At 44.9% G+C, this 20755-nt stretch overlaps 1 protein-coding gene across 9 annotated transcripts in view; it reads right to left on the bottom strand.

Moving 5' to 3' along the window:
• Positions 1-20755, bottom strand: part of MVB12B (multivesicular body subunit 12B) — a 179706-nt gene that overhangs the window by 117958 nt on the left and 40993 nt on the right. For all 9 annotated transcript variants that reach the window (XM_003911940.2, XM_009189167.3, XM_021927648.2 and 6 more), the window contains 2 exons: positions 7405-7512; positions 1948-2044 (listed from right to left, as the gene is read on the bottom strand). In XM_003911940.2, coding sequence (XP_003911989.1) covers positions 1948-2044; positions 7405-7512 — 205 coding nt within the window. The remainder of the gene's footprint in view (positions 1-1947; positions 2045-7404; positions 7513-20755) is intronic.

The following is a 20755-nucleotide window of genomic DNA, read 5'->3' as shown; positions in this document are numbered from 1 at the left end:
TGGTCACAAAAGACCACACACTGTATGATTCCATTCATATGAAATGTCCAGAATAGGCAAATCTATATAGAAAGTAGATCAGTGGTTGTCTAGGGCTGGTGGGGAGTGGGGAGGTGAGGGTTGGAGAGAAATAAGGGAGTGATTGCTGAGGGGTACAGGGGTGCTATCCTGACAATGGGTTTTGGGGGTGATATAATGTGCAATAATGGTTGCACAACTCTGCCTTTACTAAAGGTCACTGAACTGTGCATGTTCAATGGATGAATTGCATGGTGAGTTATATCTTAATTTTTAAAAACCCTATACATTAATATAAAACATATCTGTAAAATGTGCTTATACACAGGCTCTTCCAGTGTGGTGCTGTGGTTAAAAGTGTAGCTGGAGGCCGGGCACGGTGGCTCAAGCCTGTAATCCCAGCACTTTGGGAGGCCGAGACGGGCGGATCATGAGGTCAGGAGATCGAGACCATCCTGACTAACATGGTGAAACCCCGTCTCTACTAAAAAATACAAAAAACTAGCCAGGCGATGTGGCAGGCGCCTGTAGTCCCAGCTACTCGGGAGGCTGAGGCAGGAGAATGGCATAAACCCAGGAGGCGGAGCTTGCAGTGAGCTGAGATCCGGCCACTGTACTCCAGCCTGGGCGGCAAAGTGAGACTCCATCTCAAAAAAAAAAAAAAAAGTGTAGCTGGAGTAAGACATATGTGAGCATTCTAGTTATTCCTCCAGTTCCAGACGCGTGACCTTGGCTAAGTTCTTTAATCCTTAAGGAGTGAGTGTGCTTCACTCTTCTCATATCTGAAATGGGTATAATAATGCCCATCTCATAAGAGGAATCTTCTGAAGATGAAATGAAATCAGGGAGGTAAAGCATTTATCACAGGGGTGAGCATGCAGTAAATGCACACTAAGTATCAGCTCTTATGATTATCAGGTAATACATAAAATCATAAATGACAAAAAGCAATCCAATGTCTAAACGTAAAGAGACCATCACGAAAATAAAAATATGCTATATAATGGGGTCTGCTGGTTTCATGAAAATAACAGTTAGGTGGGATCTGTGTAGAGACAGAAACTCTAGTTCATATCATACGAAGTGCTAGCAAGAAAACAGCAAAAAATAGTGGGACCAACGTGGGCTAATTATGAGAGAATAAAGTATGAGACAGAAAATGAGACAGAGAATTTAATAAACACACCCTAAGTCATAATGAAAGGATTCTCTGTATTTGTTTTGTATTCACTACTTCACTGTTGTAGATATCATAAAGTTGGCTGACCAGTGATTAAAAATGAAACAAGGTAAGTTAAATTACACCAAAACAAGGAAGCCGAATTGCCAGAGGTTTTCCAGCACCATTTAATAACTCATGTGTGGGTCAAGAAGCTCCAAGGGTTCCAGCACCCTGAAGACGCTGCCGATTCCTCAGTGATTCACTTCTGCTTGGACCTGCTCAGTGGTCAGAATATTCAGTCCAATTCAAACCTATGAATTTTAATTTGCAGACTTTTCTTGTTTGCTCTGTGGGCCCCAAATGGGCACATTATTGGCTTTGTGTTTTCTGGGCGTCTTTTGATTGTTTTCTTTCTACTTCCTTCTGGGTCTTGTGCCAAGCTTGGCTTCAGCAACACCAGAGGAAGGACTAAAGACAAACTATATCCAGTTTCACCATTCCGTTCCCCAGTGAGTCCATTCAGCAGGGAGCACCATTCTAAAAGAAAGGGACGTTCTGCTCATTTACATGCCGCTACCCAGAATACTCTGCAAACTCCTTGGAGAACCCAGCCAGACACACATCAAAAGCAGCAGGGTTTGTTCATGGGCATGCAGTAAGACCTCCGAAAATGTTTCTGAAGAAAAATGCACATAAAAAAACACCTATAAATATATCTGGAGGAAGAAAACCCTCATTGTGATGAGTGCTACTAAAGGATGACTCACGTGTGTCCACTGTCTCCTGAATTGGGATGAAGCCCACAGGCAGTGTGTCCTTGATGTCAATGAGCTTCATATCTACTAACACGTTCCCCAGATGACTCTTGGGAAGAAAGAAAAGAGATACAGACTATTAATCTGAACATGCCTGTGGTGGCTTTGCCATTTTGGCTTCAAGATGCATATTTAACACAATGACTCGTGCAGCTTTATGACAGCAGGTTAATTAGAGTAGGTGACACTTAATGTTCCCCAGTGGTTACACAGGGACTCGTGTGGCCCCCGGGAAGGAGTTTTATCTGCAGAACCTCAAAGCCACTCACTCAGACACAGCCTTGGTGAGGCAGGAGCAACCCAGGAGATGCTTTAGACATAACCCAGCAGAGGGCAGCTGTGCACACACGTCCCGGGACCAGGCTGCCACTCAGCCCTGAGCATCAGATCTCAAGGCCAGGAGGTTTTAGGAAGAGCAAATTCCTGAGGCACTCGTAGGACAGAGATGCATCTAAACCTAATAGGGAACCAATCACACTTCTAAATGATCACCAGTCTGCATACTGACACACATTTCAGTTGCTAGATACATTTTACAAAATCCCAAGAATCATAAACTAACACAGAGTGAAAGTCCTGCTGCCTCAATATTACACGTCTTCTAAAATGACATGCACAAGGGCCTCCTAAAGTTTCTATTTAGTGGTAGTATATGGGGTCCACAGTGCGCAGTTTCTGTAACTGGTGTACAAATATCTTTCGAAGACAGTACACATTCTGTAATTGCGAGAGAGAATTCTTTGCAAACACGCCGGCACTTGCAGCGCGCATTTCAAGCTGGAAATGAGCTCTAAAGATATCTACCCTACAACTTAAATATGTGGGGGCACTTTGGAGATTTCATTAAAATCTTCAGAGTAATTTGCAGCTTGGTTCCCCCTCTCTAGTCAGAGCCAGTTAAGGAAAGAATGATGGGCTCAAATCCCAAATCTCTCCTGTTAGGATACTAGCAATGCACTCCACGTGCCCATTTTGCAGAAGTGCCTCATCCCCAAAGCCCAGTGTGAGCATGCTCTCCGTTTACTTGTTCAGCATCCTTGGACAAGCATCTAGTTGGTCAGCCATCACTCTGCCCTGGACAGCAACTTCTGAGGCTGTTGTTCCATCTTGCTTAGAGAAGAAGGGCTGCTACCTCCATCTCTGCACGTGGGAGCCAAGATCCCACCTCCACCTGCACTGTGCCATGTCTCTGAAAGCCAAGCAGGGAGTTTTTATCATCTAAACTGTGTATGTTCCCTCTTGGCACTCTCTTTTTCCCTCCTTATCAATTTGTGGGGTTATTTTCTTAATATCTGTCTTGCTTCTAGAGTTTAAGAACCATGAAGACCAAAACTATCTCTGTTCCTACTATAAATACAAGCCTAGCATGGATTCTGCCACACAACAGGTGCTCAGTAATTACTTGCTGAATAAATTAATTTCGGGTACACATTTTTCAACCAGGCCACTCAGAGTCAGAAATCAAACTGGAGTCCGGGTGCTGTTGCTCATGTCTGTAATCCCAACACTTTGGGAGGCCAAAGTGGGTGGGTAGCTTGAGTTCAGGAGTTTGAGACAAGCCTGGGAAACGTGGCGAAACCCCATCTCTACAAATTAAAAAAAATTGACTGGGTGTGGTGGCACTCATGCATGTTGTCCCAGCTACTCAGAAAACTGAAGTAGGAGGATTGTTGGAGCCTGGGAGGTTGAGGCTGCAGTGAGCCAAGATCATGTCACTGTACTTCAGCCTGGGCAACAGAGTGAGACACTGTCTCAAAAAAAAAAAAAAAAAAAAAAAATTGGCCAGGCATGGTGGCTCATGCCTGTAATCCTAGCACTTTGGGAGGCCGAGGCAGGTGGATCATTTGAAGTCAGAAGTTTGATACCAGCCTGAGCAACATGGTGAAACCCTGTCTCTACTTTAAAAAATACAAAAATTAGCTGGGTGTGGTGGTAGGTGCCTATAATCCCAGTTACTTGGGAGGCTGAGGTAGGAGAATTACTTGAACCCAGGAGGTGGAGGCTGCAGTGAACTGAGATTGTGCCATTGCACTCCAGTCTGGCTGACAGGGAGACTTCGTTGCATATGTGTGTGTGTGTGTGTATATATATGTATACACACACACACAAACACATACACATATATCAAGTTGGGTTTGCTGAGATGTCAAATCTAAACTATATGATTAAAAGTAGCAAGTGTAACCTACGACTAGTGTTTTTATGGCACAGTCATCAGGAAATCGTTTCTTCCTCTCAGAACTATCACATTTGCCAACAATTTGATATTCTGATATTCCAGGTAGCTGGGCCTCAGGAAGGCAATGTACAGTGCAGGCTAGGGAGTGGTAAGTGGGACCCTCAGAACACGGAATAAATCTCTGACCGTGTAGGAAGGGTTTGAACTGTTAACCTAACTTGCAAACATCAGCTGCTTTCAGAATCGCCTGGTCTAATCTATCGTAATTTTTTTTCATGGCAGTTGCTTTTCCATGTCATCACTGCTTTCTGCATTGAGAAATTAACAACTAGGCATGTTTTCCTGCCCCGCAGATGGATGGGCATTCATCAATATCCTTCTCAAATGTCTTCTACTTGACAAGTTGGGTTTTACAGAAGTCAACTGCAAACCACTTAGTGACCTCACCCTCCACACACTCTACAAATGTCCCTGATCATAAAACCTGAACATCAGTGGTGTGGCCATTAAAAACAAAGCATAAAAAAACCTTGCATGCATACAAAATGGGAGGCTGCACTGTCAGAGCTCCCCACAGCCCAAGTGTGGTCGCTCCTTACACGGGGCTGCCACTGTACTGGGTTTAATACAGTGGGTCTGCGACACCATTAATTTTGCCTGTTCCTCTCCCCTCCCCCATCTGTGCTCTCTTTCATTTCCTCCTCATAAATATGAAGAACGTATTCCCAATCCTTGTTGAGCAAATGATTCATGCCAAAAGCCCAATATGCACTGACTCAGGGTATTTATATTGTCTCTGGTAGCCAGTATTTGCTAGTATACTGTAATTATTTTTGACAACCTTGCATTTAAGGTAGCCACAGATAACCAACTTAATATTCAAATGTTCATAAATCCTTCTGTTTAATATCCTCCCTACCTAATCTATGTACATTATTATTACAGGTAATGCAGAAAGTACAGGGCATGAAAAGTGCAATTAATCTCGATCCTTCCCCAGGAAGCAATGTCACTCCAAAGCCAGGTTTCTGTATTAATAGCATTATTGGGGGAAAGGAATTTAGGTTCCAAAGGAGTCTCCCAAAACTCCTACATTGGGAGTCTCAAGTCACCTAATTAAGAATCTGTCCAGTCTTGAGATCCCACATCCCTCCTTTACAGCTGTAAAAAATGATGCTCTGCAAAGTCTTGGTTTGGACTACAGGGCCAGCACAGACTGGCTGTAACAGATTAAAATATTCCGATTCCTCCTCCACTCCTGAGCTGGCAGGTGGGCCCCTGCCAACTGCTGGAACTCGATCGTTTGGATCCCACTATTGGATCCATTCACTCTTTTTCCAAAAACAGTATGCACCATGCACCTATCTCCTAAACTGCTTCAAAAGCGAGATAGAGGCTTTTCACACTGCCCTTGTCCTCTTCTTACATCCCTTCATCACACCCAAGAAAAATCTTTTTAATGTTCAACACATGTTGACAAAATCAATGGGTTTTCCTTAATACACTTACCCATGACACTCAATGCTAACAAGCCCCAGTGACTTCTCTTTGTCACATTCAGACCTGTCACTGTCCCTACTCCAAGGGATGCAGGGACTCTGCTAGCCCAGGTACCAATACCCCATAGTGTTTTTGATTTCATGCAATGAAAACAAAAACAAAAAAATGATCACAGAGATCATGGCTGTCCTCAGGCCAGTTTTAACTGAGGCCTCTTCAGCCTCTATTCATTTTTAACTGAAGCCTCTACTCAGCCTTCAGCCCTCTCCTGGGTGCCTCAGGCTGCTCAGTGAGCTGGGGGACCTGCAGGGACTCATTATAAGCTCGCAGTGCCCTTGTCCGCTCTTTAGCCCTGCCACCTTCCTGGTATTTAAAATACACTCAAAAGCCTGAACTGAAAAGACTTCCAGACTTTTGTGTCAAGATCTTCCCTGACTCCATTATAAACTCCGTACTTTACGACGAGCATATATTGCTCTTGTGATTAGGGGAAAAAAATAAAGCAACGACTTTTCTCCCAGTCCTGTTCACAATAATTCTCCTACCCAAGAATTAACCACAAACAGGAATAGGTGGCAGAAAAGAGTACAAGCTGGAGAGCCACATGATGGTCGACATTCAGAAAACACCAAGGGGACACGCAAGGACCCTGTGATGGGACCCTGGGCCTGCGGGGCCAGGTGGCAGAGAGGAGGACTAACGCTTTCCCCCTTTCATGCTGTTGAATGAGTATGTTTTTTGTCTGGGTTCAGTTTTTTTTTTTTTAACTGCAAATAAATACTACTTTTATAATATAATTTATATAAATAAATCAATAAAAATATTCCCCAAAATAAAATTTACATGACAAAGAGACAATAACATGTGGCCAAAAATAAAATGTTAGCCCTGAAAATGAAAATCCCAACTCCTCCCTATTTGGGGCTGGGGAAGAGAAGTAACCTCGAACAAGCACGTCACCTCTTGGATCTTGGTTTCTTCAATGGAAAGGAACTTCCACTTGTAGAGATTATCTGGGGACAGAATGAGGTGCCCAGGGCAGGCCTTGTACAGAGTAGATACTCACCAAAACTATTTCCTTTTTTTCTAAGCCATCTATTAAAATACCTTATTAGATGTTAAAAAACAAACAAACAAACAAACAAAAAAACCTTAGTAGGTGTCTTTAAAGTTTCCTAATTTACAGGTGCAAGTACTTTAAAAAAAAAAAAAAAAACCATAGTAAGAGAAATCTGCATGAGTGGATACTTACCTACAAAAATAATGAAATGCAATATGTCACACAGAGACTCAGAGAGGAAACGTCGCTGTGGAAGCAAAGGCATGATGTCTGTGGATGGGGTGGGGTCACAGGGACCCTCCCTGAGCCAGGCTGCCTTTGCTGGCCAGCGTTAAATCCCGCTCCACCGGAGAATTCTCACTGCCGCACTATCCTGTGATTTGTTGCTTGGAGGAAAGGTGGGCAAATGAGAGCTGGGAGAGAAGTTTCCTGGTTTCCTTTTGAGAACACAATTGAATGGAATTCACGGTACACTTGGGTACGTGGTTAATAATACTGTTAATAAATGAAACACAGTGCTGGCTGCCGATTCTACCCAGTTCACTAAAACCACAGATAAATTAATATGGCAATGAAAATAAACCACAACAACAACAAAATGAGGAAATTCCAAACAGGAATGTAAATTACTTGTGCTCACTCAGCAAATGGAAACTACAACTAGACTTACATTTTCTTTGGAAAATGATCTTGTGAAACACAGGTATCTGGTAACCTTGGATTTAAATAAGCCGTCTTTCCAGAGGTCAGCATCCACACCATCTGCTGTCTGTGCAACCTACACCGGAAAGACAGAGAAAAGGATCGCAGGTAAGGCAGGAAGGAACCGAAGGTGTGCGTGGGCCACTTCTTTCGTGCCTGTTCCAATTAACACCAGCCTGGGATCTCCCGGCATCTCATTAGTTCATTTCACTAGGCACTGGGATGAGATTTTCCAAAAGGGGAAAAGGGAGAGTGTGAAAAATACAACTTCTAAAAATACTGTCCCTGGGGAAGCCATTGATTAAAGACACCCTGACAGAAATGGCTCTAATGAGAAAAGAGCAACTTTTGTCGTAATGGACCAAAAAGGGATTGGCTAAGTCAGCACATTAAGTGGCTTTTACCACTTACTTGGGGGCGGTGGGGGGGATGGTGCAGGGTGAAGAAAGGAGCCCAGTGGGTGTGATGAGCCACCTGTGGGGGCGCTGCCTGTGGAGAGGGTGACACAGCCTCCTGCTCTAGGGCCCTGGGGCCAGCTGGGTGCTTCAGTCAATGGGATTCTCCTCGGGACTGAGTGGGAGGGAGGCCGGAGACATTTCACTCCACCCTGCGTCCTCTCGGTACCAGCCTGAGAGTGGTGTTCAAGGTCAGAAACTGGATTGGGATATAGAAAAACAAAACAAGACTCACTGGGTTCCCTGTTTCTAGTCTCAATAAGAAGTCATTTTCTCATCTGTAGCTGTAGAAATTCTTTACTAGGAAGTGTCTGAGAATGACGCCAGCCAGACTTGATCTGAGTATCGAAGCCCCTGTGACCTAGACTGGGGCTGGGCTGGGGGATATTGACATGAAAGACCAGGCTTTGTGGGAGAGAGTGCAAAGGAGATGGAGAGGAGGAGGAGAAGGCTAGAAGAAGGTGGTGCTTTCTTCCTGTTTCTTTCCAGACTGCTCTGTGAATCGCTGGTCAGGGCTTGGTCTGCTTTCCGACTCAGCCTCCCTGTGAGAGTATGAATCAACCTTGCACACCTTCCTTCAAGCACCGCAAAGGGGAGCATCCAGGAAGACTGAGGAGCAGCGACCATTTTGGGATAAACTCTGCAGGAGGTCTCTGAGCAGTTCACTTTCTGACTCCTTCTGGGTTGTCCTTTTGAGCTTTAGACTTTGGGATCCAGTCCTTGACCTGACAAGCTCCTGCCCATCCTGACAAACTGCTGGAAGTGCCTCCATTCTTCACACAGAACTGCCCTGATTCAGCCCCATCCTGCACACTGAGTGCAGGCTCTACGCGGGCCCCACGGCACATGGATGGCCTCTGCCTGTCACACGCTCAAGGCAGAGGCGGGAGCCAGGACCCCAGCCCAGTGGGCTCAGGCTCCCCAGGACATTCCTGGAGCCCACCACAGCCACGCTCTCTGAGGCTGCCTCAGAAAAACCAAAAGGCCAGGAGGCAAAAGAAAAAAAAAAATCCTTGTTTTTCAAACCAAACAATTGTAAATTAGCAAATATAACAACAGGAAAAGAAAAGCCCTTATGATAAAGATGCAAATATATTTGACCTGAAAGCTGAAGGAGGAATGGTATGGGGATAATTTTAGGAACTATTTGCTCCAAGTATGTCACCCCCACAGATAGAAACAGGATGGAATGGGGGTCAGGCCTTGTGAGCATTTTTTCCCATAATGGTCACATATACAGTTTCTCAGGAAACATGAGATTTAAGGCAGTGGTCCCAGCTCCTACATACCAAGGACCCCTTATGCTCATTTTCTCGCATGGATTCCATGTTTTGAAAGATTTTTGTCTCCCAATGCACTTTTTACTGGATTTCCTCAATTCTAGGATGCAGTCATTTGGGGAACACCCCTTCACACAAAAAAGGCATAGTACCATATCCAAACACATGCATCTGTTTTACGATGCATCCCAATTTCAGAACCACTAAAATGTAAAAATAAAAGATGCTCTAAACAAAGGGAATAAGGGGACCTACACGGTCTCTCTATAATAAATGCATACTTTCTAAAAAACCTTCAAAAACAGAAACTGTCTGCAGGACACTCCAAGGCTGTGGAGCCACAAGCTGCCTTGGAAGAGAGGGAGCTGTGTCTTTAACCTTCCAAGAGACAAGGGAGTCTAGAAGGGCTTGTTTGGCTATCTGGAAATGCTGCGGAGGGGTGGTGTGCATTCTAACCTAAGGCTAGAAAGGTCTCCAGGACTTGCCAGTGATGGTTCTCCCCACCCACCACACTGCTAGAGCTGTCCTTTTTCGGAGTGAGAAATGAAAATGTAATGGGGGAAGCTGGCAGTGTGGGCCCCTCTGTTTGAGCCCGCGTTTCACTGTTTGGGCAGTTAGAGCCCCCCAGTCCTTGTCTGCGAAGCATTAAAAAAGGATGACCAAAGGCCCAGCTTTGACCTGGGCCACAACTCATTTGCGATGAGGTGGAAGTGTGTAAAGGTATAATGAGGGGCCCAGGGAGGTAAGGTGGGAAGAATGAGAGAGAGAGGGAGAGAGAGAACCTCCCCTAACCTCCAAGGAAGGCGGTGCTGGGCAGAGAAGGGCTCTGGAACAGTCCCGGAGGTCTGGATGGTTCAGGGACCCACAGGACCAGGTACTGGATGAGGAGTGAGATGTGAGTTCCTGGCTCCTTGAGAGCACTGGGAAGGCGGCCCTGGTGGAACAAGGAAGGTATTTCTGGCCTGTCTTCCCTACGTCAACAAGATGTACCCAGAGGCTTCTCCCCAACCCAGTCACATAAAGGTGCCTAATAACCTAAATTCTTCCCATCCCAAGTCAGGAGAGCTAATGATCTGCAAGATAAATGATCTATCTATGGGCTGAAGTCACAGTGCCAAGAGGAGCCCTCATACCTGACTCAAGGCAGGGTCTACCTGGCGGTGCCCACGCCCTCCTGGTGGCGCTGCAGAAGCTTACAAACTCAGCAGTCAGCCCCAGGTCCCAGCATCAGGAAGCTGTGGGAAGTGGGGTGTGGGGTAGAGGACCAAATGCTCTGCGTGCAGCAAGAGCAGCATGGAATTCAGAGGCAGACCTGAACTTGAGACCCAGTAGCTTAAACCAGTCCTGTCCTCCTCTGCAAAGCGGACATGCTGCCTTTCCCTGCGGGCATCACTGCCAGGGACACAGGAGACCACGAACATGCGAAGTGCCCGCCTTAGTGCATGAGCACTCCAAAGACAGTGCTGATGTTTTTAAACCAAAAAAGAGGGCATCTGCTCCGGCGAACCAAGACTTAAAGGGATGTCAGGCCACGTCAGGGTTCAAAAAGTCCTCAGTTGTCCTGGGGCTCAGCGCCAATCTCTGGGACCAAATCTGGTCTTTCCAAACACAAATGATATATTTGTATGAGGAACATCTGCCCTCCCCCTGCTATCCCACCCTGGACTATAAGCTTCACAAGGACAACGGCAGTGCCTGTTCTGCTTGCCATTTTACCCCCTGTGCCAAGCACAATGCCTGACACGGATGGGTTCCATCAAACCTTGTTGAAAGGATAAATGAACGAGTCCACTCTGCAATCAGGGCAGTGTGAAAGCCACATACCCTGCCAGCTACCCGAGTAAGGTCATGGAAGTTTTTCAAATGAAATTTCCGGGATTTAATCCATTGAGCTGAGTGAATCCCCTTCAAAATCACCACTCTGAGGCACACAGCCATTTCAGCACGGAGGCCACCTACTCTTTTGGTTATCTTGTGTGTTTGCTGCCTTGTTCCCAAGACAATTCGATGTCTGCTGACTGCAGAAGCTTCAGAGTCTGTTACAGGGCCTCACATACACATGTGCACACGTGCACGCACGCACATGCTCTTGCACACTCACACTCACACATTCTCACAACCTCTCTCCTAGCATTTCTTCCCCGGGAGTAGGAGCTGCCTCTCAGGGGGAGCAGGAGGGCCCTGGGGCTAGGCAGTGGCGGACTGTACACATGGTTTCTCTCTCTTCCTGCCAGGATTCTTCTAAACCAACAATCAAATGGAGAGTGCAGAAGCCTCCACAATGAAGAGCGAAATGGGAGAAGCAGCACAAAGGCCTGGCGCTGCGGAAGGCGGAAGGCAAGGGATTTAGCCAGTGGAGGGGTTGTGGCCTAAGGGGCCCATGGGAGCTGATACTGAGCAGAGGCCGAGGATCCAGAATCACCAGACACCACTGGGGTAGGGGCGGGGGAGCAAGTGCAAGTTTAGGGCTGAACTGGGTGGACTGAAACAAGTTCATAAACAAAGTGGTTAGACCCCCAGGTGCCCACCCCCGTTTCAGGTGTATTTTCTGCAGAAAGGAACCCAGCACGGGCTCAGGACTCTAGAACACCGGCAGGTGGGGAAGGAGGTTGGAGGTCGGCAGGAGGTGGGGGAGGAGGTGCAATTCAGAGTGGAAACGAGGGTAACTGAGTAACCATGCATGCACACTGAATGGCAATGGCAGGCCCCTCCCCGCCACCCGTGCTTACCCTCCTTCTTGCTTCCAGCCGCCTCCCCTGAACACTGGACACTGAGGGCTTTGTCTATGGAGAGTGCCAGGGTGGACCAGCCCATGATCCCTGAGCCAGCTCCCTGCTCGTCGCCCCACTGTGTAGCACACCAGCCAGCAGGCCTCCCACCCACAGGGCTCCAGCCCATGAGCTGGTGCCTCCATCTTAAATCTCAACCCACAACAAAGGGTCACCAGGCACTGGGGACAGGCTCAGACATGACAGAAGGGCCCAAAATAGAAAAAAGGGAGCTTGAAGGAAGCACAGAGAATAGGGGGAAGCAGTGCCGGCTCAGGACAGAGAATCCAGTTTGTAATTAAATCCTCAGAGGGACGGGTGAATAGACTGCAAATACCAAACAAGAATAGACAGTATTATGAAAACCTTTTTAAAAAGGAACAATTTGAGGACAATATAAAGAGACTAGAAATTATAAACACTGGAAGAGAAAGCTGAGAAAATCTTCCAGAAGGTAAAGTACAAAGATGAAGAGATCAATTATAGGAATGAAAACTGAAGGGTCAAGACAACATCCAGCTAACAAAAAGTTTCAGAAAGAACTTTTAAAATAAAAAACAGAGGGGGGCGGAGCCTCTGTGTTAAAGAGGTCCTGAGCGTCTCTACAAAGTGGATGAAAAAGACCCACTCCAAAACGAAAGAACAGAGAATCCCACCACACTGGGGATAAAGGAACCACCTTAAATACTTGTAGAGAAAAACAACGGGTCACATACAAAGGAACGGGAATCATTTTGCATCAGGCTTCGCAACTACAACACTGGAAACTAAAAGACAAGAAAACAATGTCTTCAAAATTCGGAGGAACTCTGGAATTCCACACCTAAGCCCACTATCGATTAAGTGTGAGGGTAGAATAAAGACCTTTGCCGATGTGCAAGGACTTAAAAAGTTTATCTCCCAGGGGCCCTTTCTAAGGAAGCTACTGGAGGATGCATCAGCAGAACCGAGGATTAAATCAATAAAGAGGAAACCATAAACTCCAGGAAACAGAACTCACACAGCACAGCAGCCAGGCGACAGCAGCACGCCCGGGCCCAGACAGGGAAAGGAAGAGACGTCAGGGCAGCAACCTCTGGGGAGGAGGGGATGTGGAGGGAAGAGCATTTAGAACTGTACTTTCGTGTTTGAAAGAAATAGGGATGGGCATGTGACAACTGCCTTAGAGCATTTAGAACAATGAAAACAATGCACCTAAGGCTATTTGACCAAAAAAAAAAAAAAAAAAATCAATTTAAAACTTAAAAAGACATTTTAAGAACGTACTGTGAAAATCAATAGGCACCTGGACAACTCCTCAAATGAATGAAACAAGTTTGATTAATTCCAAGAAAAAATAAAAGGTTGTATGAGAAAGAACACACACTCCTAATATGCTACTTGATTCAGTGGTACCCAATGTCTGCATTGTAATCTATGTGAACACTGAGCATTAATCCACCAAAAATTGTGATAATGCCTAATGGGAGGAGATTATAAGAGAAGAAAATAATCAAGAAATAAGGAATATAATAAAATTATTTAGAAATATGAAGATAAAGTACTAGAGGGAAAAAAATCTTAAAAACTGGAAAGTAAACGCTTCTGGGAAATAAAAAAGTGAAGGTGGGGAGACAGGGCGGGGGCTGCTATATTTTCTTATGAGCACTCTGATTTTTTAACCTGTGCATGCAGGCAGCACTTGGTTAAAGTAAAAGCAAAAAAGAAATACCTCACGGAAGATAGTATGATAATTTGTTATTTCTTTTAGGCAAGCTGCCGCTATTGCTGCCATCAGGGATGTGACTAGCAATGCAACATAATCTCACTCCCAGTTAGCTTGTTAGTGTGTTCCCAAGTGGGTGACAATGTCCAAAGCTGCAAGTCCAGCTGATTCCAACCTTCCCCACTGCTAGAGTTCATCAAAACTCAACATGCAGATGCCTGGAGGCGGAGCTGCAGCACCCAGGGAGTCCCTGGGATGGTGGCTGCCAGTGCCGCAGAACCAACACAGGGCTCTACAAACCCTTTTCTCACACAGCCCAGGTCTCTGATTGCTTTCTGTGGCTTGAGTTCAGAGGTCTCATTCTGGACCACTGTGCAGCAGTCACAGAGGATGATGTGCGTTCAGGAAGCCCTGAACAGTCCCCTGGACAGTGGGACTGGCTACCTGCGGCTGGCCTGTAAGACATGCTCACTGTAAAACGACCTCTGACGTTAAATGTAAGCAGTCTCCCTGGTTTAAGGGATTCCCTTAATCCCTGAAAGATCTGGGGGCCGGGGGCCTGGGGGACAGCTACTGTGAAGACCCTAGGGTAGAAATAAAGTTGTTGTATTAAAGGGACAGAAAGTGGGGCTCTGTAACTGGAGCCTGGTTAAGACGGAATAAGTGTTATTGATATGTTTACTGAGGCTCAGTTTATAAAGGCAAGAGTGGGTGATGATAAATTTCTAATGATTAGAGGACATCCTCACAATAAGAGACTCAACAGCCATTTGAAACAACTTTGTACACATACACATACTAACATGGGAAGTTCAGGAGAAAGAGTAAGTTACAACATGGTTTGTAAAGTACAATCCTATATTTTGTTTTCAAAACAATTATCTGTATAGAAAAGGATCTAGGCAAATATAAAGCAAAGCATTAACCACTGTTTGGCTCTGCACAGTTGAGATTATGAGTATTTTTAATGTTCTTTTTTTTCCCCCTGCATTTCTGCTTTTTTGGCAATGAGCATATATAGCTTTTATAAGAAAAATAATTTTAAATACTTCATTTGATGGGGTGAAAAATAAAAATCCGCTGGATTTAAACTTGAGAAGCACTTTGTAAATCAGCTATCCAACTAAGCCACCTAACGAGGAGCTGTGCAGTCAATCATTTCAACCGTCAGAGGTTTTCCAACGTTGGAATTGAGTGCTCCTTGCCAAAGAGAAACTCTCAAAAGACAAGCTAACCACCAATTTCATCAATCTGTTTACACCCCGGTGTTTCAAGAGAGCCCACCCACAACTCAAAGGTGTACTCAGCAGACAGAAAGCAATGAAAGCGGCCAGGAAATCCTGCAGACATTCCAAAGGAAATATCTGGCTGACACGATGAACGAGAATGAAGTTCAAAGGCCTCTCGGTATGTTAGATCATCAACAGTGGAAACACACGCACTTGGCCCAGGCCAGACAGCGGCCAACTGTGAGCCACTTAAACTCAGTAAGAGCAGGGTGGGCACAGCAGAGGCAAGGAGCCTATCCAACCATCCGTGGACTCCCTAACAGGTGGTGTGCCCAAGATGCTTTCTACAAATATAAAGTGAAAGGAAGAGGCATTTAACTAATGCAGTGAAGAGTGCAGGAACTCTCAATTGTTTTTCGGTTCTGATTTTATTTGCAACATTTTCTTATACTTTCAGCTGAAATGTCTCTTTTTTTTTTTTTTTTTTTGAGATGGAGTCTCGCTCTGTCGCCCAGGCTGGAGTGCGGTGGCCGGATCTCAGCTCACTGCAAGCTCCGCCTCCCAGGTTTACGCCATTCTCCTGCCTCAGCCTCCTGAGTAGCTGGGACTACAGGCGCCTGCCACCTCGCCCGGCTAGTTTTTTGTATTTTTTTTTTGGTAGAGACGGGGTTTCACTGGGTTAGCCAGGATGGTCTTGATCTCCTGACCTCGTGATCCGCCTGCCTCGGCCTCCCAAAGTGCTGGGATTACAGGCTTGACCCACCGTGCCCGGCCGATGTCTCATTTTTTTAGCAAAAGAAATGAAAAGCATAAACCTGTTCCCTGAGACTAATGCATCTCCCTCAGTCTCCAGGTGGTCCTCTCCACTCACGGGGCACAGGGACACAGTGGACCACCCAGCCCTGTTGGCCTTGCACCCCTCTGGGCCTCCTGATACTGTACCCCCTCTCTACTCTAGTTCTCCTTCCTCAGACAGGTCTTTCCTACCTGTGCCCCACCATTTCCGGTCTCCCTGCCTTTGCTCGTGTTGCTACCTCTCGCATCTGTCTTGTTGAAATGTTCTCATTATTTAGGGCCTGGCTGAAAGAACCTGCCACTCTACAACCTCCCTGATGATCCCAGCAGGCAAGAACTTGGATTTCTGGAGTTAGGTAGATTCGAGTTCAAGTCCCAGCTCTGCCACTTACATACTAGGGTTTTCCAAAGTCACTCTTTTACTCTCTGAGCCCCACCTAAAAATGACAATAGAAATAATATCTACCTCATAGGATTATCTGTAAGCATTAAATGAGAGAAAGCACAAAAAGCAGTTAACCACAATGAGATACCACTTCAGAACCACTATGGTAGCTACAATTAAAAGGACAGGCAATCCAATTGTTGGCAAGGACATGGACGAATGTGAGCTCTCTGCACTGCTAGTGGGATTGTAACACGGTGCAGCCACTTTGGAAAACAGTCTGGAAGTTCCTCAAAATGTTAGACATGGAGTTAGCATATGACCCAGCAATTCTAATCCTAGGTATATACCCAAGAGAAATGAAAACAAGCGTCTACATAGAAACTTGCACTCAAACGTTCATGACAGCATGTTGTTTTCTTAATTACCAAAACGAGGAAATAATCCAAACGTTCATCAACTGATAAAAATGTGGCATAGCCATACGATGAAATAGTATTCTGTCATAAAAGGAATGATGTACTGATACATAATGCAACTTAGATGAACCCTGAAAACAGTTTGCTAAGTAAAATAAGATAGACACAAAAGACCACATATTACATTATTTTGTTTATATGAAAAGTCTAGAAATGGAAAATCCTTAGAGACAGAAAGTGGATTGGTGCTGCCAGGGGCTAGGGGCAGGAAGAGTTGATGGAGAGAATGGCTAATGAGTGGAGGGTTCTTTAGGGGGTGATGACAATGTTCAAAATTAGGCAGCAGTGACAATTGTGCAACTCTGTGGCTATACTAAAAACCAATGGACTGTATTCTCTTAAAAAGTGAATTTTGTGGTGTATGAATTATATCTCAGTAAAGCTACTAATATTTCTAGAAGTACTTAGCATAAGGCCTGGCACATGGCAGACACTCAAAAAATGTTACCTACTTACTATTATCTCTGGTCCTTAAGGTCAAGATCTTACCTTATTCATGGAATATTTTTGTGAGTTCCTAGCCCCATGCCTTGTTTATAGTACACAATCAGATATTTGCTAAATGACTGATTGAACCATTGAACCATGAAAAGAATGTACGGTATGAAAAATACACAAAGACTGAAGCCTGGTGCATCTAAGACTACACAAGATAGCCCTTTCCTCATTCTACCTGTGGCACAGGTGCCTTGGCCACACCAGGCATAGAGGGGACGGCTTCCTGAGGCTGGGCAGGGAGGCAGAAAGCAGATCCCGATTCCCAGCAAAAGCTCCTGAAGAGGCGAAGGGATTAGGAGCCCTGGCTCTGCACCTCCTGACTGATGAAGGGAGCCAGGCAGGGAAGACAGTTCCATGGGAGGCCTACGAGACAGGAAATGGGAGATACACGCAGGCAGGGCACCTGGCCGCATCGGAGCAGGTATGTCCTCCTTGTTCCAGGTCATCAGGAGGGAGGCTCTGGGCCAGAAGAGCTCCCATTTCTGTCACACCCAGACAGCCAAGCTATGACACGGCCCGGAACCTCCACAGGCCTGCAGAGAACAGCATCAGCAGCCGAGAGGTTGCCTCGTGGCTGGTCCTTACCCAGGGGAAGGCCGGCTCCTCTCAGCCACAGGATACCTGGTCCACCATGGCACTGCCAGTGACACATCAGTGGCTGAAGTAGGGACTAGTCAATCAATAGTACCCAGACACCTGATTGTCACTACAGAGGAAAAACTAAGTTGAGCCCTACCTCAATTTGTCAAAAACAAATTCTTGATGGATTAAAGATGAAATGTGAAAAGCAAAACTTCCAAACTTTTAGAAAAAAAAAGTGGAGTATATTTATGTTTTAATAGAATTATTAAAGAAATAGATGGACATGTACAAAACCATCTATAAAAGAACAGGCTGATGAGTCCTGCTACCCTAAAATTGAAAACTTGGATGCCACAAAGGATACAAAACACAAAGTAAAAAGAGAAGCCTTAGACTGGGAGCAGTGCACAGTGACAACGGATTAACATCCAAAATAAGGAAATAAAAAACCCCTCTAGGCTGGGTGCAGGGGCTCATGCCTGTAATCCCAGTATTTTGGGAGGTCAGGGCGGGCGGATCACTTGAGGTCAGGAGTTCGAGACCAGCCTTGCCAACACGGTGAAACCCAGTCTCTATTAAAAATAGAAAAATTAGTTGGGCATGGTGGCAGATGCCTGTAATCCCAGCTACTCGAGAGGCTGAGGCAGGAGAATCACTTGAACCTGGAGGCGGAGGTTGCAATGAGCCGAGATGGCGCCACTGCACTCCAGCCTGGGGGACAGAGTGAGACTCTGGAAAAAAAAAAAAAAGCCCCTACCAAGCAATAAGAAAAAGACATTACCCACAAGCAAAATGGCAGTGCTCGACCATTCACGGCAAATCACTGACCAAACCGCAAATGTCTAACAAAATGAGTGGAGTATAAACCTGAACCTCCTGCACGCCACTTCAGAGGGCACATGATTATATCCAGAAAGGAGAAAATGACCGGCAATTCTATTCCTAACTTGTTCCCTAGAGAAATCCTTAGCATAGAGACAAAAGGATATTATTTACAACATTGTTTACAGTATTGCATTATTGAAAATGACCCAAATCCTCGCCAACATATGAATAACTAAGTTATAGTATATTCATGGAATATAATTCTATACCACTTGAAAATATATGAACTAGAGCTGTATCAGCAAGGAAAAATATCTCAAGAACACTACTAAGAAAAAAAACCACGTTGGCCGGGCACGGTGGCTCACGCCTGTAATCCCAGCACTTTGGGAGGCCCAAGCAGGTGGATCACCTGAGGTCAGGAGTTTGAGACCAGCCTGACCAACATGAAGAAAGCCCATCTCTACTAAAAATACAAAATTAGCCGGGTATGGTGGCGTGTGCCTATAATTCCAGCTACTCGGGAGGCTGAGGCAGGAGAATCGCTTGAACCTGGAAGGCGGAGGTTGCAGTGACCTGAGATTGCACCACTGTACTCCAGCCTGGGCAACAAGAGCGAAAATCTGTCAAAAACAAACGAGCAACAACAACAAAAAAATCCCATGTTGAAAAATACAGATAAGTGTGACATATATCCCACGTAGGATATTACCTATATAAAGTGTGAAAACATGGAAAGATATCTAGGAATGAAAAACACCAAACTCAGAGCAGTAGAGACTGTGGAAAGGAAGGAGGCATGGGCCTAGCGGGGGGTGCATGGGCATCAATAATATTTTCTTTTATTAAAAAAGAAATCTGACAGACATTTGGTGAAACATTAAGACTTGGAAGAGCTGCATGGTGGATACATGGGCATTTGCTACATTGTTCTCTATACTTTTCTATATATTTGGAATATTTTGTCATATAACTTTTTAATTTCAAAAATCAGATAATAGACCTTAAAAAGAAACTTTTTTTTTCAAATCTCACAAATGTGCATAAGGAATGGAGTTGCTGCAGGCAATACAGGACACCCAGTGAAATTTAAATTTCAGACAAACAACAAATACTTTTTTTTAATTAAAAAATCTTTCAAAATGTTCATCCTGTATTTTTATTTGCTAAATCCAACACCCTTAACAAGGAGGCATGCACTAAAAGCTTTGTTCAGTGAAAAACTGAAGGTGAAAGAACTACTGGTTGAGCAGCAGAAGGCTCCTGGGGCCCTCACCCAACCATGGAGCATCACACACCCGTTAACAAGAGTGTGGAGGGTCTACACGCACAAGTCTAGAAAGATCTACATGACACGTGTACATCTTTCATAAAAATAAAGCATGAGCTGATGGCATGATCTAATTTATATTAAAAACACAAATTACAACGATATATTTCTGTAAGTCATTTACATATAAATGCAGAGAAAAAAGTCAGGAAGAAAAATGAGCAAACTGGTGTGGTTGAAAGGTACTTAAGCTTTGGCTGTTACTATTTAATTTTTTTTTTAGATAAAAGATATTCTTCTGTTCCTTATTTAATTAAAAATAAATACTTTTTTTGGTGAAAAGAAAAACATAAGTCTAGAAAGATACTTGCAAACTGTCAACGAGATGTATTGGCATTAGAGGAAAAAAGAAAGGTAATATTTTCACTCTTTGGTTGATAGAATTCTATATGATTTAGATTTTCTGAGATGAGCTTTGATAATTTTTTAAATGTCATGCAATATTAAAAAAAAATTTTTTTAAAGACAAGGTTTTCCAACCCTCTACCACAGTATCCAGGGAGTTCAAGATAATCTCATTATGGAGGGTGCATCTGCTGAGCAGGGAAGGAAGAAAAAGCAAAGCAGGGCAGGCTCCAAAGCCTCTTCCTGGCTGGAATCTGGGATAACAATGTTTGCTCCAAATCACCCAATACCAGCCTCCCACGCCAGCAGCATTAGAACATGGGCCTTGACACTAGACAGATGTGATTCAAATCCTGGGTTCACCAACCACTAGTGGCTGTGTGGCCTTGGCTAACCTCTCCGAGCCTTGGCTTTTGTCTCTGTAAATGGAAACAATAGGTCCTAGCTCATACAGTTGTAGTTACAGCACCAAAGAAAGTGCTTTGGTCAGTACACAGTAATCACTTATTATGCTAAGTATTGGTGTTGCATCGGAAACCACTGCTTCCCTTCCACACCTAGATATGCAGGTGGGCCTGGCATCAAATAGAGCCCTCCCCAGCATGGGCCATCATCACTAGGCTGCAATTCATCTCTTCAGGCC

This window comes from Papio anubis, chromosome 13 (assembly GCF_008728515.1).
Source record: "Papio anubis isolate 15944 chromosome 13, Panubis1.0, whole genome shotgun sequence".
Classification (NCBI taxonomy): domain Eukaryota; kingdom Metazoa; phylum Chordata; class Mammalia; order Primates; family Cercopithecidae; genus Papio; species Papio anubis.
This window is presented reverse-complemented; position numbering and strand designations above follow the sequence as displayed.